Below are 16684 nucleotides of genomic sequence, written 5' to 3' on the forward strand. Positions count from 1 at the left end.
CGAGCGAGGGAAGAGGGTGATGGAGGTGATTTGTGTGTGCGCGCTCACGTGTGTGTGTGTGTGTGTGTTGGTCTTTTTTCATGCTCTTGTGTGTTGCAACTTCAGTCACACATTCTTGTGAGGACCCTCAAAACAGCAATTCTAACTCTACAACCATGTTTTAGCTTAAATGTGTTTTTGAGCTGCAAACCATATTATACGACTGTTTCATAAAATACATAATATTGGTTTCAATATCACATTCATTACCAAATTAAAAACAAAATCTACATGTATGGGTTGAACGTAACTCATAACGCCACCTTGTGTTTCAAACCGTCTTGGACCTTGCTTACATTGAGTCAACCATTTGAGATGTCTCTATATCATGACATGTACACTAGCTATAAAGGATAACACAGGAAAGTCATCATAGCCTTTTGGGAGTCCTAGACATCCTAGATGAGTTATCTTTAGCAAGCTAATTAGTATGCTGCATATGATTTTGTTTACGATGTCCATGTGTGAGGGGGAGAGAGATGGGGTTGAGGGGGTAGGAAGGCGTATCTCTGCCTCGTCTTTTTTAATTTCCAAAAAGAGAGGCACTTCTCCCAACACATAGGGGTTATACTTGAAAGAAGAGCGCACTGGGAAATTGTTTTGGCTTTCCAAAAATAACCCTGCTGTGAGATGTTGACGTGACTGCATCCCATAATTTCAGCATATTTTTCAGATGCACATTAAAGGTGCAAATCACCCATCCAACCACACCCTGAAGGTTTTCTATTGGATTCAGATCTGGTGACTGGGGAGGCCACTGAAGTGCACTCAACGTCATCGTCACGCTCATGATACCAGTTTGAGATGACTTTTGCTTTATGATACGCTGCATTATCATGCTGGAGGTAGCCATTAGAAGATGCTAAATTGTGGCCATAAAGGGATGAACATGGTCAGCAACAATTCTCAGATAGGCCGTGGCGTTTAAATCATGATTGATTGGTGTTAAGGGACCCAAAATGTGCCAAGAAAACATTCCAGGCACCATTACACCACCAGCAGCCTGGATTTCCACATCATTTTGGACCATTATCGTTACAGTATTTGTAAAAATACAACCCAAGTTGTTGTTTTTCACTGTGCACTCAGGCATTAGCAAGAGCGAGGCAGAGCGAAACAAATATACTCACAGAGGATGAGTGCTATGTCCTGAAGTAATCATTTTTGTGAGTGATCACACTGTGTGCCGTGCGGAATAACGATGTTAAAACAGAGTTGATTTGAACTTACATTTACTCCTCCTGCCATCAACCACCTGCCAGTGTAACAGTGTTTGGCTGTTTTCCAAAATCTTTCTTCTTATTGGACGTCTCACTTTTCCAGTGGCCACTTGTCAGCTGACTGAGTTACTGTAGCGCAGGCGGTTGCTCTCTCACTCTCATCCCTCTTGTATAATTATTTTCTCTGACAAGTCAACATTTTTCAGTCAGACTACAACATAATAAGGCGGCAAACAACCCATAATGCAACACTCTGTAAAAGACCATAGTTACACTGAAATGCTCTCCATTCATAAAGCATATCTGATTTAATGAATGAACAGGTAAATCCTGTTATACAAGACGACTCATCTTAGAAATAAATGCTGTCTGGTATTAGGACCAATATGTTTTTTTTCCAGTTAATTCTGTTCAGATGTTGGCAGTACACCCAAGAGTTATACTTGTAGGGAAAACCCTGGAGTGTTGTTGTGATTAGCAACAACATTATAACCACCAGTGCCTAATATGCTGTTAGTTCTTTGATGCCACTTTAAATGCCACCCCCTGGAACATGTACTCCACAAGCATCCTGAAGGTATCCTGTGATATCAGGTACCATGACGATAGAGGCAGATCCGTTAAGTCCTGTATGTTGCAAGGCGAAGCAGCCATGGATCAGACTTGTTCCAGCACATCCCTCAACAACCTGCCACTGGCTTGTGGTTTGTATAGGTACTAACCATAGACTGTATATAAGCCACCTCTCGACCACAGGAACTTTCCCCTGTGCTTTTGTTACATGATTATAAACTTTATTCACTTCATCTACGAGTGGTCACTGTCAGCCGTTCTCAGCTTGTAAAAGTGTGAAAGAACATCAGTTGCTATGACAACAATATTTACACTATATGTTAAGACCAAAAACAAATTGCGATATAGTGTATAAAGTGTATCAGAATGTTCAAACTGTTAAATTCTGACACCAGTATCAAACAGCCACAACGGGGATCTTTTTTTAATTGTATATACAAGATATTCAACTTCATTTCGTCATGTGTTTATAAATATGCATTCATTTTCTACCTGTGTATTCATTTATATATTATGAAAACAAATATATAGTTTGCTAATATGTTTCCAGAAAGAATTTAGTTAGTAATACATTTCTGATGCAGTGTTGGGATGTAACAAAGTACATTCACTTCATTATTGTACTTCGTGCATCTTTACTTTACATAGGCAGATTTAATTAGGTACATTTCACTTTTACTCCACTACAGCAGATAGCAGAATATATAGGAGTCAAAGTTAATGATAAAGTTGACCTTTGCATTAGGCAATAGGCAACAGTCGACACATACAGTACATTTAATTTAAAAGCAAGTACTTAATTACTTTTATTCACTTAGAACAGTAGATCTGGTAATTTTACGTGACTAAATTATATTTAGACTCTTACTAGAGTAAAATGTTTGAATACTTCCTACACCACAGCCTGTATGGGGACGATAATGTGAAGGTTGACATGTTCACACTGTCCAACATCCCAAGGGACGTCCTTTTTTTATCACAATTGGTTTACCTGCCTTGCTTTAAATTCTGTACAGATATAGTCTAAATCCTAAAAAAATATTATATATAATATTACAGTTGACATACATGTCCCTGACCTTAAAGGATTTTTTTTCCCTGGCAGACATTGACTTTGCAGCTGCTGCCACCATCCTTCACGTGGGTCATCATGTCCACACATTAGTATTGATTCTATCAGTCCGAACATGACTCCGGACAAGGTCGCTATACTATCAGACCTGTGGAGACAGGTCATCTGTTAAAGATGCAATAAAATGTTCTGAGTTTCAACTTAACTCCAGGTCAGTACTAGTTCATTAGGAGTAAGATGTATGTAGACAAAGTAAAGAAGATACAGCAAATGCAAAAAGGAGACAAAGAGAAACAGAAGGAAAAAGAGAAACATGCTGAATAAAGAGGCAAAGAATAGAGCCAGAGACATAAGGAAACAGTGGGACTCACTTTTGTTATAGCAGGTGGTAAGCACAGCCTTATCTGCAGGACTGGCGCCAATGTGCCATATCTCCCCAGCTTGGTGCAGAAGGACATTCTTATTAATGATGTTATTCTCATCATCAAAGTCAATGATGTGGATCTGGAAATAACAGAGAGGCAGAGACAGTGAGGAGGAGATGTGTTGAGGATGAAGCCAGAGCTTAAAAACACTGTGTGCTCCCTCCTCCACACACCAACCACAGTTCAAAGCTCCACTCATTCCTCAGATTACTCTGGAAAAGAAGAAGGTTCCTCTTTTAATATGACAGTAAATGCAATTTCAAGGCAGACGTCGCTTTGGTTATTTTTTTTCCCTCCATCAACTTCATACAGCTGAGAACTTTTCATCTCGATTTGGCCTTTAAAGTGACGATTAAGTCACTTTAAGAAGTCACGTTCCATTCACAGGAGTTTTGCATATGACATGTTGGGTGAGTCAGAGCAAAAGGTACAAAAAAGAGAATCACTAAAAAGCTCATTCATCTTTTAAGACAATTAGCCCAAATCAAAAGGACTGAGGATGGGAGCATTATCCAAGAGAGCCTTTCTGTGAAAGCTTTTTAATTGTGTTATTTTTCAAAGAGGCATTTGTGTGAGCACAGATTTTGTTTAGCTGTGTGTCCTCTAATTTCTTCTTACTGTCTGTTATTGATTTGCTTACTGTAAGATTAATTTATCAGTTAAATACGTGAATCAGAACAATATAGAAAAACAATGTCAGTGGTGAATAGCTGTGTATAAGTTAGAAGACAGATGGTCAACCTCTTTTTGAATAAACACTAGGGGCCGAGGGAAAAAGCTATACAATACAATAAAATACACAATATCTTTACTATTACTTGAGCAAACTGACTATTAATCCCAAAGGCAATTTGGTTTACAGCAATTAAATGATTAAAAAACAAAAAGAGATAAACGACATTGGGGATTGCACTGACAAACAGCACAAAAGGCCATACAAATAATAATAAATATTAAATATATATTTGAAACATGAGAAATTATCAAATGTGGGAGAACACAGACATAATGACAGATGTAAATTATTTTAATTGTGAGAATGCGTATGCACTATGGACAATTCAGTCGGGACAAAGGAGCACACACTTTTTGTGAGGAATTCAGAATTAGGAACTCAGTAACTTGCCTGATCAGTCGTGCACTCATACTTTTGCCACATTTAAACATTTCCAGTATGCCCTCATTTTGTACTCTCCTCCTCATAAGTTCAAAACATCTAGTTGGTGACGCTTCCCTGCGAACTCCCTCTTATTGGCTATAGTGCTCACTCGGCCAATCACTGTTGCTTTCATACATGTGTCCCCAATTTTTAAACGTGTTTGATATTAACGCTTCAAAATCAGAGAGGCTCTGATTTAGTTGATGACATTAAGTCTGTAAACCCCTGATATTACAGGATTATTAAGCCAGGGAATCTGTTCAGATCAACCTGAAAAATGAAACGACCCCGGGATCTTCGGAAGTCCTGAATTGGACTGGAAAGCGGGCCGATAATCCCCTAGTGAGCAGTAGGCATAACGTGAAGTTCTTGGAGAGGAAGTGACTGAGCGTATTCCCCAAAATGTTGGACAGCTTCTTTAGGATGCATTTTTAAATGGATTCCTCCTTTAACCCAGCAGATTTGTCATTCTGCTGACGTGAGGGGAATGTCTGATGCAATTATGCGTCTGAGGTTGGCATCCTTTAAATATAATTTTGTAAAGCTGCGGGTACTTCTTACCAGGGTAGAAAGTATTTTGTTGCGGTTTAATTCCATAACAGGTGAACCGAGGCGAGCCAGTCGGGAATTGGTGCTAAATCTGAATAAGTGATGTTAAACTGATGCCTGCATGGCACAGAAGAATACATGTGAAAGTTCAAATAGTATGACCCTGAGATGGAATTGTTCTCGTCAGGGTTGAGGATGCAGAAGATGAATGCCAAGAACTTGTAAACACTAACTGCACTACATAATACTCAGCTATAAATCCTTTTTTCAGCGGTGTAGCTCCTTGACCTGGTGTAAAATTGAGGCCTTGGCTGCACTTTAATAACACAATCAACAGCTGTGCACACCGCAGCACTCACAAGTTGAATAAACAAGCTCAACTTTTATCCATAAGAAGTTAATGGAAACTCCTCCATGATCTCTTTTCATTAGATGGAAATCTATTCTATGAGGGCCCTCCACTGAAAGCAGTTCAGGGCCCACCGCTGCCGTAAAACAGTGAGGGCCTCAAGGTTTGATCAGACAATATATGGCAGTTTCTCCCATAAGAGAGACACTTACTGCACCTCGGGGGACTGTTAATGGGGTCGCACTGGACAATAACTCCTGCTAGGCATTTCCACTCCCCTTGCCAGTACTACTTTTACAGGCAGAACAAGAGGATGAAAGGAGGGGGCGTACAAAGCAGGAGGAGGAGGAAGAGAAGAGCGTCGGAGCAGCCGCATCCTTCAGCCTTTTCAAAGTCAGCTAGGCGGCTATTAACCTTGGGTTAGACTGCATCGAGCAAAAAATTATTACGCAAAGTTATAATTTTATGGTGGAGAGGGAGCGGTACAAATAAATTCAGGCCGGCGGGACAGGGTAATTGGAAGGCCTAGTAATAGGGTCCCCCCAAATGAACTCAGGTGTGAGGGGAGAGAGAAGTTCTAACCCTCCTCCTCCCTCAGGTGATTTATCCGCCATTCTTCCAGGGCCCGGGGAGTGACTCATAGCCTTCAGCCACTTGGGCATCCAGCCCAGTGCTGTTAATTATGTGCCGCTAGTGGGAGGAATTGAGGTATAGAGGAGTGGAGGGGGGAGTCTGGGAAGACGGGGGTAAGAGAAGGATAAAGACGAGCATGGCTTGTGGCCCCCACTTCAGACGCGTCTCCGCTAAAGCTCTTGAGCCGCACAGAGGACAGCGAGCAGGGCGAAGGAGAGGGGAGCGGGTGAGAGGTGCCAAGCTCAGGCGCTTTATCTCGTTAGCAGCCTTAAATGCCATCCCTCCGATCTGTCATTCCAGCTATTGGTCTCTGAGGGATTTGAGAGGTGCTCGGCGAGTTAAGAGAGGCATTTCCAACCTGCATTATGCTTAATGGGAGGTGGAGGGGCCAGCGGGCTTATGGTACAACGGAAGCGATCAGGGCTGAAATGCCAATCGAAAACACATTTTTCATATGGCAAGTTCAAACTCGGAGGAACTGAGCCTACCAATGTTTGCCAGCAAAGCTACAGAGTGGAAGAGAGAATGAGCTTCATGAATAAAAAGCACCGCACTGACTGAACCCAGGAGTCTAATGGAGGCTGATCTGAAAGAACAGAACAGAGGATGAATAATGATCCCATTTAGAATTTAAAGCTTTGGATGCCCTTTGACGTTGATATTAGAAAACAAAGCAGAGGTCAATAAAGACATTGCCTTTGTATTTTAACTACTTGGATTAACACATAAGGCGTTTTTTAAACCAATCCAAATAGTACAAATGGTTATGTACAGTACAGTTTTGGACTCCTTCTCCTTCTTCGTGAACACTAATGGTGCTGCGCTCGGTTTTAGACAAAACATCTTTCACTTAAGTATTTTCATGACATTTAAATAAAAATGTATCTAGACTTAGATCTATTCTAGATGAAAGGTTAAGGATGTGATAAAGTCAAGAAAACATTTTCCGGATTACACAAGCAAACAGACATGAGTTGGTTCTGAAACAAAGCATTACCAAATAACCTCTTGTATCACTCTCAGTTTTAAAATTCAAATCAGAGTCAAAGAGGATTCTTAAGTTTCTGGAGGAGAGCATAATATGGGTCAATATGAAGCCAAGACTTTCCTGTTATCTCTTCTACATTGACAATGCTATTGTAACACATGTTTATACTGCGATCCATAATCTCTACTTTAAACTACAATTTGTTCAATTAAAGTGTGTGAGATTAGAGGTCAACAGTGGATAGCAGCGAACAGACTAGTAAAGGCGTTGAACTGCTGCCAATTTAAAATAAACATCCTTCCAGGCGGCAGCTGCAGCCGTAGTGACAACTGCTCACTGTCCTGTATGCAGGGGTCAGACTACACAATATCAGCCCGATTATAGCCTGACCCTTAACGGGCATTGGGCGACATGGATGACAACCAAAGCCACACTTTTTTTCCACCTTCCACAACAGGTTTTGTACCTCTGTGACGTTGACCAATCAGAGCACGGCTGACAAATGTAAACTTGTCGAAGCAAAAGGGGAATGATGCCGTAAGTGTCACAAGGTGGAACTGTGAAACAGAGGAAAAAATTTTGGGCTTCTTAAAGAACAAAACACCAAGTATTATACACACCACTTCATACGCCATGTTGGTTTACATCCTTGTCCCCTGAAGTCAGTTGCAAGTGCTGCCTTTCTGGTGAAGTCACACAGGTCGTTAAAGAGAGGAAACAGAGATTGGATGGGGAGCAACATGAAGTCTGTCATGTCTCTGGGCCATGAATTTTTGACTATAATCATTTTATCTGACATGACGACCATCTTGACAGACAAAAAGTAGTCAAGCCAACAAGCATTTTGTCTGACACATACTGAGGCTCAATGCAGAGCTGTAGCAGGCAGTGTTTTTTTATACGATCTCTATCAGCCGTCAGTCAACGTGTATAGATCCAACAATTTTTAAATGTTTTATTTATTGGTTGATTTGACAGGAGCAATGCAGAAAAACAATGTAAGGAACCCTAACCCTAGCCCTGACTTAATTTCCTTCAGTAGATATTGGCCAGAAGTGAAATAGTCAAATTAAAAACAGGAATCAGTATCAGAATCAATTTGAGGAGACAAAAAGCTAGATTTGCCTTCTTTGAAGCGACAACCGACGGTTTCTTGCATTATTAACTTTCATCTGACACAAAATCGCAGTCTGTAGTGGCCTCAAAGCAACGACTCCACTGAATTAATTAGCAATTATCACTTTTCTTACTATTTAAATCCAATAATAATACCAGCATGAAATTAACATGACTCTGAAGAGTTCACCTCTTTGGTTTTCTTGTGTTTCAGCTCGTTGCTCACACCAGAGTGGAGGAAAGTGTGAGGAGGAGTATGTTGAGATAGTGACAGTGCATAACAATTACACAGACCAACTGGAATGCATTGTCGCCCTTTTGCAACAAGCACAGTATTAGACTGTCTACACAAACCTTGGATTGAACTACGTCTGTGTTCAGTCCCAGTTTTCACACTGAAGTCTGCCAGAAAATTGGCTTTTTTTTTTTAATCAAGGCACAAATCTTTCTTTCTCCCACACACACACACACTTTCATCCCTCTCTTCCTCTTGCTCTCAGAGAGCTAATTATTTCTCCCCCCATTTAGAGCCAACTGTTTCTGTCATCTGTCTCTGTAATGACCTCTGCATGCATGTATGCATGCGTGCACAGACTCTCATTCTTTCTCTTTCACACATACACACACACAGAGAGACACACAACGCACAGAAGCCTCACTACAGACCTTTGTTGATAAGCCACACATGTAAAATACATCACGGATGAACGTGCAACAGATCTGTCAATTAATTAGTATGACAATGGCTTCAATGCAGTCATTGATGTATGTGTATACGCTGAAACCTATAGTTAATTTATTAATCAACACATTATTAATTGACAACCACTTTGATTACTTATAAGCATTTGTTGCTGAATTAACTTGTTGATTAATCAATTACTCTACTGTCAGAAAAGTAAACTGCGATTACAATACTTTGATAATTAATTCAGAATTTGAGTCATTTTTTAAGCAAGAATCTCAACATCAAGACTGAAACGATAAGTGAAGTGATCAATCATCATAATTTTCATCAGTTTAAATATACATCTTTAGTTGTTTGGACAAAACAAGTCAACTGTGGATGAACTTTGGGAAATTGTGATGGCATTTTGCACTGTAGTCATCTGCACATTTTGTAGACTTGACAATTACTTCCTTTTGTACTGCCACTATTAACTATTTTCATTGTTTACATTTGTTGATTTACCAATTAGTTGTTTTATTTTGCAGACAAATTAGTAAGGGGGAAGGGACTCTATGAATGTTGCTGCCATGCTCGAGATCAGCACAAGTTCACAAATGCCTGTGTCAGTCTGTTGAAATGAAAACAATCAAGGTATCAAAATGATCTAGTGGACTGATCTTCTTAGCAGGCTGCCAGTTGCTGACTGCTGCTGCAGTTTATCCAATGAAATTGAACGAGATTCAAATTAGTCCACAGAGTAAAGGCGAGCTGCCCTGCCCCCACTCATCCCAGTACGCTGGTTGCCTGTATATTCCATTTTTATCAATATTGAACATTTTGCTTGTCCAAATTACAATATCGTCTGCTCACATAAGATGAATGGTTCGCAAGATATGCGTTCCACATACATACAGACAGAGGTGAATGGAATTAGTAGGTAGTTTGATAGGTAGTAAAAGCTTGTTTATTTGTGGTAGGTCCATTTTTTTTTGGGGGGGGGGTGCTGGCTCTTTCAACTTAACATTGGACAAGAGGAAAATCTTGGCTTCATGTTGACATGCTCTCTTCAAAAAAATGAAAGATTAGTCTTTGACTCCGTTTTGAATTTTAAAACTGAGTGTGATGTGAGGTTATTTGGTCATGCTTTTAACATTTAACAGATATTTCAAAAAACAAAATCCGGTCTGTGTGCTTGTGATCTGGAGGAAGTTATTAGGGACTTTGTCACATCCTTTCCCAGAAATGAAATTGCTCAAATTTCATTTTATACCACTGTATTAAAAAAAGAAATGTATCACCTGTAGCTGCTTCAAAATGCAGCTTTTAAAGTAAAAATAATAATATCCCCCATTTTGGCCAATGTTTTTATTTTGGGGTGTTATGATTTTGAAAACATTGGCTGAGAGCAGAGTACAAAACTTAAAGTTAAATGTTGAAGACTATGAAATGTAGCTTATTTTTGTCCAACTTATGTTTCAGAAATCTTAACCTCTTATTTACACGTATACATATATACACTCTCTGATCAAAAGAAAAACTTCAACTTATAGTAGTTATTAACAATCAATCAATCAAATTATATTTGTATAGCCCACAATCACTGTATCACAGGTCACGATTTGTCTGATAGGGCTTCACAAAGTACAACATCATCTGCCCTTAACCCAAAATAAACAGGGACAAAACAAAACATTTGAGGAGGCTTCTTAGGGTTCCCTGATATACAGATAAAACATTTTTTATCATATTTTGACCTTTCATGGACCAATCAACTGATGGATTCATCAAGAAAACCATCTATAATGAAAATAATCAGCACTGGAACCCAGCAGATGCAGTGTAATGCATCTCGCAGGTAGCAGGTTGCACAACACTTATTATCCAAAGACAAAGAGCAAACAGCTGCACAGGCACACAAGCTTCCACTATGACATAAATTAGTAACAACAGCCTCCTGTTGGGAAACAACCATTCCATCAGGCTTTACATGCAATATACAACCTGTGTTTTTCTCACCTGGTTGTCAAACTTCAGAGACTGGGTGCCCACGAGGAAACGGATGGCGTCAGTCTCAGCTGTCTGAGCAGTCAGAGCTCGTGCCTGAAAGGTAAACACACAAGTACATGACTGTACATCCACATAAACAACATGTTAATAACTACCGCGATGAGGTAACATTAAGTAAAACAGTCCTCAATGCAGCCCACAAAGTAAACGGTATGGGTGCAGCAGGGTGACACGGAGGAGAATAGCTAAGAATGTCTAATTTGAGGGATATAATGTAATATCATAGAGCTGAGCTAACGCTAGCTGTCAGTGTAGCATCAACATGTACCTGGAACTCGAGACCGTAGATGACAGGAGCGTCGTCCTCCATGTTGGGTCCGTTAGAAGAACAAGCACTTCCTTATTCTTTTAAAAAATTCGTCTCACTGGGGGACATGAAATAATTATCAATAAGAAACTGTGCTGCGGACAGAACACAACACACTAGCTGCAAAGCACTTCCGCGATTTGAAAAGAGGAGAAGCGCAACCGTGCGGGTAACGTACGTAGCGGCGCTCGTGTGACGTTGCTCATCGGGTTGAATAGTGCGTAGAGAGCGTTGAGAATACCAAACACCGCCGCAGCGTGGAGTTTGTCAGCTGCGAGCTACCGTACATGTAGATTTCCCGTGGAGCCTCTCTCGCTGTCAGTCAGCTGTACGGTAAGAGAACCCCTTTGTTGTGTTTTATTCTTCATCTGTCATTGTGTAGTGCTTTGGTGAGCATAGCATCATGTTCCGCTGCTTTTAAAGCGTGGCTAGCTCCCAATGACGCGTGTGTGTGACACAGCTGCTAAGTTAGGTTGGGTTAGCCTAGCAACCGGCTAATTTAGCCATAGCAGGATAGCTAACAACAACCAGGCAACAACCTCTGCTTTACGGATGAACTGCTCGTTCGTGATGAAACCGAAAGCTTGAAGTGAACCGAAGTGACCCGACTCTGCTTCTGAACCTGCAGCCCGGTGCTGACGATACGGGTTTCTCAGTGTTTAGCATACAATTACAGGAAGTGGCCAAGGCAGCGTTGTGCAAGAATATTGAACAGTCACTGTTAATGTTAAAATGTAAATTCCCTGTGTTGCTATTGTCAGTGTCAGTAAGATGGAAAGTGGGGACGCTGCTGCTCAGCGGCCAGTCACCTTGGACATCACTGTGGAGGATGTGAAAGCGGACGCTCCAGTCAGCCCGGAGCCCACGTCCCTCCGGACCCCCTCCAGAGACCTCGTCCTGCCCCAGGAGGACAGCATCGACCTGGGGGGTGGAGAGTTTGCCAGTCCCCAGGAGGTCAGCAGTGCCACACCTTCAGAGAGCCTGATGGACAAGCTCAATGAGCAGATGATGGAGAGCGTCATGATTTCGGATTCGCCCATCTACAGTGAGGAGAATGATGTGGCGCCCATTGACTCTTTTCTGGATGGAGAGGAGGAGGAGGAGGAGGAGGAGGAGGAGAAGGATGATGAGGAGGAGGAGGAAAGGGAGAATGCAGGAGGGATCTCCGGAGACAAGGAGGAACTAAGTGAAACTGGACCGACTTTAACTACTCTTCAAGTTTCAGTGGAGGAACATGAGGGAGGGGCTTCTGAGGAGGAAGTAGAAGAGGACACAAAAGAGCAGAAAGTCTCACAAGAGGATGCTGTGGCTTTTGTTTCACCTCAGGTTGACACAGAGGATCCACAGATTGACCTTCAAAGTGAGGATCCAGCTACAGAGGAAGCCAGAGGGATGAGCCCAAAACACGAGCCTCTTCCAGTGTGCACCATATTCAGCCACGGCAAGCAGCCCAAGTCTCTGGTGCCTGATGGCTTCCAGCCCACCCTCATCAAGTCCCCCAGCTTTAGCATGGGGAGTGGTGGGGGAGGTGATGATGCTGTGACCCCCAGCAAGTTAACAGCCCCTCTTGTATGCCAGCCCAGCCCCAGCCTCAGTAAATTCTTCACCGACAATGGACAGACCAATCCAGCTACGGACTTCTTTGATTCATTTACTGCTCCCTCCGACTTCATCTCTGTTTCCAATCCCAATGCAGAGATTCCTCCGGGCGCCAGCCCTGCACCCATAGCCCCCACACCTGAGCGCCAGCTTTCTTCCACCTCCTCATCCATCTCCTCTGCTGCAGGGCCCTTGGACTCTGACACTCCCACCCTTATTACAGTCTTTGGCCCTGTCCCTACAGAATCAACCACTAAGTCCCAACCTCCTACACCCCAAATAGTCCCAGCTCCAACTGCTCCAGCTGCCTCAGTCCCAGCCACTCAGCCACAGCCCTTCAACCAGCTCCAAGCTGTATTCTCAGGCAATGACGACCCGTTTGCGACAGCGCTCAGCCTGAGTGAGGTGGATAGGCGCCATGATGCCTGGCAGCCATCTGAAGAGACCAGGAAGGTGTTCATCTCTGTGGCCACTCAGCAGTTCAGCCCAGCCTACGTGGAGACCAGCAAACTTACCATGCCAGGACTCAAGTTTGACAACCTGCAGGTAGGACAAGCACATAGGCAATAAAATACTACAACTGATGTGTTCAGAAAGGGAGAAAGTTGTCCTTTTACAAAGCCACTCCACTAATTTAACACTTTGAAGCAGTGGCGGCTGGTGATATAATTGAATTGAATGTATCTCATTATTATACAGAATTCTTTTCCTCATTGAAAAAGTGCATATTGTTTTGTATTATATTGTTCTATCTGTAGTAGCCACCACAAAAATGTAATTTGTGCAGGAGCGAAAATTTCTGTACAAAAGAAAAGTCAACAATTACTGCGTTTTCTTTGTTGTTCAATTAATTAAATTGTCAATCAACAATATATTTGAGGAAACCACCTGGAGGCTTTGAAAGGCTGCAGCTAACTTGTTTTAAAAAACTTGATAACCAATTAAGTGTTAAAAAGTTATACATTTGGGAGACTCGCAAAGAAAAATGAGTGATCATTCATATGCAGACATCAGAATCTTTTTAATCTCTAAAATGAATCAAGATCCAACAAACTGCTTGCTACATTCCCCATAATGCAGCTTTCATAGTAGCGCAGGTGGTCGAGACGTCTCACGCTAAAACACAAAATGCTGAGCATAAATATCTGGAGCAACTGACTCAGACATTTGAGTTCTCACAGAGGGATTTTTATCCATCAGCCTGTCACATGCTCCAGCGCTATTTATTAGTGAGAAGACAGTTACCTTTAAATACACATGCACATGGCCTTCACTGCTCCTTCCACGCTCCTTCAATGCTCCTTCGACGCTCCTCCTTATCATGTTATTTTCTCATAAACATCCTCGGAGCTCGAGAGCAACATTTATCCGTAATAACCGCCCTGATGAGGCAACAATTTTACTTATTTATTCGGTTTAATCTTATGGTGTGTGTGTCCACCTCCCAGCTTTGATTGGGTTCATTATCCCCCCAGAATGTGTTTGAATGCCTGCTCGAATAAATGAATAAGAATAAGTGATTTTCCGTCATCTTGCTGTTTTGCCCACTAACCGTCTGTTTTCAACAAACAAATTATATCCACTCGAAGGCTGGATTAAAGATGGCACTTTCTCCAGTCTGTATTGTTCCTTTCCTCTTAGGGGTGGTTACTGTTTTACAATAATAGTGAAAATGATATAATGTTAATAATAAAAATAAACTTTATTTATTTAGCACTTTTCCTAGGAATGTTACTTAGTGCTTTCAAAAACATAAATATAACCAGACAAGGAAATGCGAATAAAAGAGGATAAATCAAATCTTCTGTCAAGCAAAAGCTCTCTTTAAAGGTTTTTTTAAAAGAAGAGACTTGTGTCTGAGAGATTTTAGACAGAGAGTTTCACAAAGTGAGACCAGGGAGTAACAGGCAGAGCTCCATCCATGGATGTCAGTGGTCGAGAGGGCACACACCAGGTCAGTAAATCAGAGAGGCACTTAAAGGCCTAGGCCGTTTAAGGTCTTAAAAGTGAGCAATAAAAATTTAAAATCAATTTGAAATCTAACAGGGAGTGTAGATCTCGGCGTAGTGAGGCAAGAGCAGGGGTGATGTGATCAAGCCTCGGTCCCATCAATGAATTCAGCAGGAGAGTTTAAAATGGGAATGCGTTACCTTTTAAATTCCTAGAAACCTGCAGTATATTATTTGAAAGGCTGCCAAGATTAGGGGATGGAGTTTAGGGAAAGAGCTGATGGACGACCAGACCACATCCACTCTGCAGAGTAACTCCAAATAACATGTCGTCATCGGATACGTCTATATCATGCAGTTAGTACACATGTAAACGCCAGGCTCTTCATGTATTCTGCTGTGTCATTTTTCCTTATATTGAACCTGAGTGTGTTTCTTGATGCAGGGTGACGCTGTGAAAGACCTAATGCTTCGTTTCCTGGGAGAACAGGCAGCCATGAAGCGTCAAGTTCTCAACTCCAACTCCGTGGAGCAGTCGTTCACAGGCCTCAAACAGCTCATCGTAAGTCACTCACTGTACTTTTTTGTGCATGTGTCACCTGGAGATGTTCTGTTCTGAGGATCAGTGTGAAATGAAACCTGATATATAATAAGGGATAAAAAGAAAGCCATGTCTTTTAATATCATAGTATTTGTATTAATTAAACTTGTTTCTCTTTCCAAGGAGTTTATGTTTTCATGTCTGCTTGTTTGTCGTAAGAATTGGAAGGATGTGGTATGGGTCAGGAACAAACTGGTGCTGATCCGTATCAGGGGGCAAATCCAAGATTTTGTTTCCACTTTCTTTAGCATATATAACACATGGCATTTTTCAACATTTTTGGCAATTTCTCGAAGTATGATTAATGGATCTTGATGAAAAAACATTGGACATGTTTGTGACTGATATTTATGAGTTTGTGTGAAAGTTGGTGCAGATCCAAATAAAAATCCAGATCAATTGAATTAAAGTGAGCTTTCATAAGTAGACTCTTGGGTCTTGGCGGAGGTTTGCACTCAACCATTTTAGTTCATTCGTTATTTTTGGATTTGTGAGGTTTGCATACAGTTGAAGCAAACTGCTAGTTTGGAAGTTCATTCTTTTTCTGGGCATTGTACATCCCCTATGGTTTACATGGTCACTTGTGCTGGATTTGGACCTGTCATTTGAAACCGTGTACTTATTCTCAACATTCATAGTTTCATGACAATTGAAATTTCTCTATCTCTCAATAAAGACTATGTAATATGGTTGGAAGATCCAGGTCAAGCAACTCAGTAGACCTTTTGAGGAGATAGTTTTCTCAACAGCTTCTTAGCTTCTTCAGCTCAAATTGTGTATTAATAGAAGATTCTCAGACCAGAGAAAATTTTGTGCATTTACCTCAAAAAGATTTAGATGAAAACCTGCAATAGTGTTTACTCACCACAACGGTTCACATTTCCCACCTAACATTAATGTATCAAATTGTGTTTCTCCCAGTGCTCAAAAAGTGCACTGGACTGTACTGTACTTTGGCAGAGCCCATGAAAAATAACCTATTTTATATAAAGAGGTAATGATGAAAGTATGATGACAGCATGAGTAATAATGCCGACTATTTTTGTTAATATATATATATATTTGAAGCATCAACCGGAAACTCCGATCAAGTACAACCTTTAGTCAATTAGAACAGAAGCTGTCGGTGTCGAGACAGATTTGAAACCCAGAGTAAATTTAATGAGTGGTTACATTTGGACCATTTTTAAGTCTTAATAACTCAGCAGGTGCTTTGATGATCTTCTGGAGGTAAATGACAGAACCATATGTAGGTCACTACAGCTTAACATCCTGTGGTGTCTGCATCTCGTCTGACCTTTCCAACAGTCGGTGACTTACCTGAAACTGCTGGGTGGTTCAGCTTTAAAGCGGACTGAAAACGGTGAA

At 41.3% G+C, this 16684-nt stretch overlaps 2 protein-coding genes across 2 annotated transcripts in view; one reads left to right on the plus strand and one right to left on the minus strand.

Annotated features, from left to right (window-relative positions):
* eipr1 (EARP complex and GARP complex interacting protein 1) overlaps positions 1-11297 on the minus strand; it is a 55794-nt gene extending 44497 nt beyond the window's left edge. The window contains exons 1-3 of the mRNA XM_061083460.1: positions 11129-11297; positions 10810-10893; positions 3276-3408 (exon numbers count right to left, since the gene is read on the minus strand). Coding sequence (XP_060939443.1) covers positions 3276-3408; positions 10810-10893; positions 11129-11170 — 259 coding nt within the window. The 5' untranslated portion in view covers positions 11171-11297. The remainder of the gene's footprint in view (positions 1-3275; positions 3409-10809; positions 10894-11128) is intronic.
* A 158-nt stretch (positions 11298-11455) lies between these two features.
* The window catches only part of trappc12 (trafficking protein particle complex subunit 12), a 31699-nt gene continuing 26470 nt past the window's right edge, over positions 11456-16684 (plus strand). The window contains exons 1-3 of the mRNA XM_061083461.1: positions 11456-11500; positions 11929-13312; positions 15161-15277. Coding sequence (XP_060939444.1) covers positions 11939-13312; positions 15161-15277 — 1491 coding nt within the window. The 5' untranslated portion in view covers positions 11456-11500; positions 11929-11938. The remainder of the gene's footprint in view (positions 11501-11928; positions 13313-15160; positions 15278-16684) is intronic.

This window comes from Limanda limanda, chromosome 12 (assembly GCF_963576545.1).
Source record: "Limanda limanda chromosome 12, fLimLim1.1, whole genome shotgun sequence".
Lineage (NCBI taxonomy): Eukaryota > Metazoa > Chordata > Actinopteri > Pleuronectiformes > Pleuronectidae > Limanda > Limanda limanda.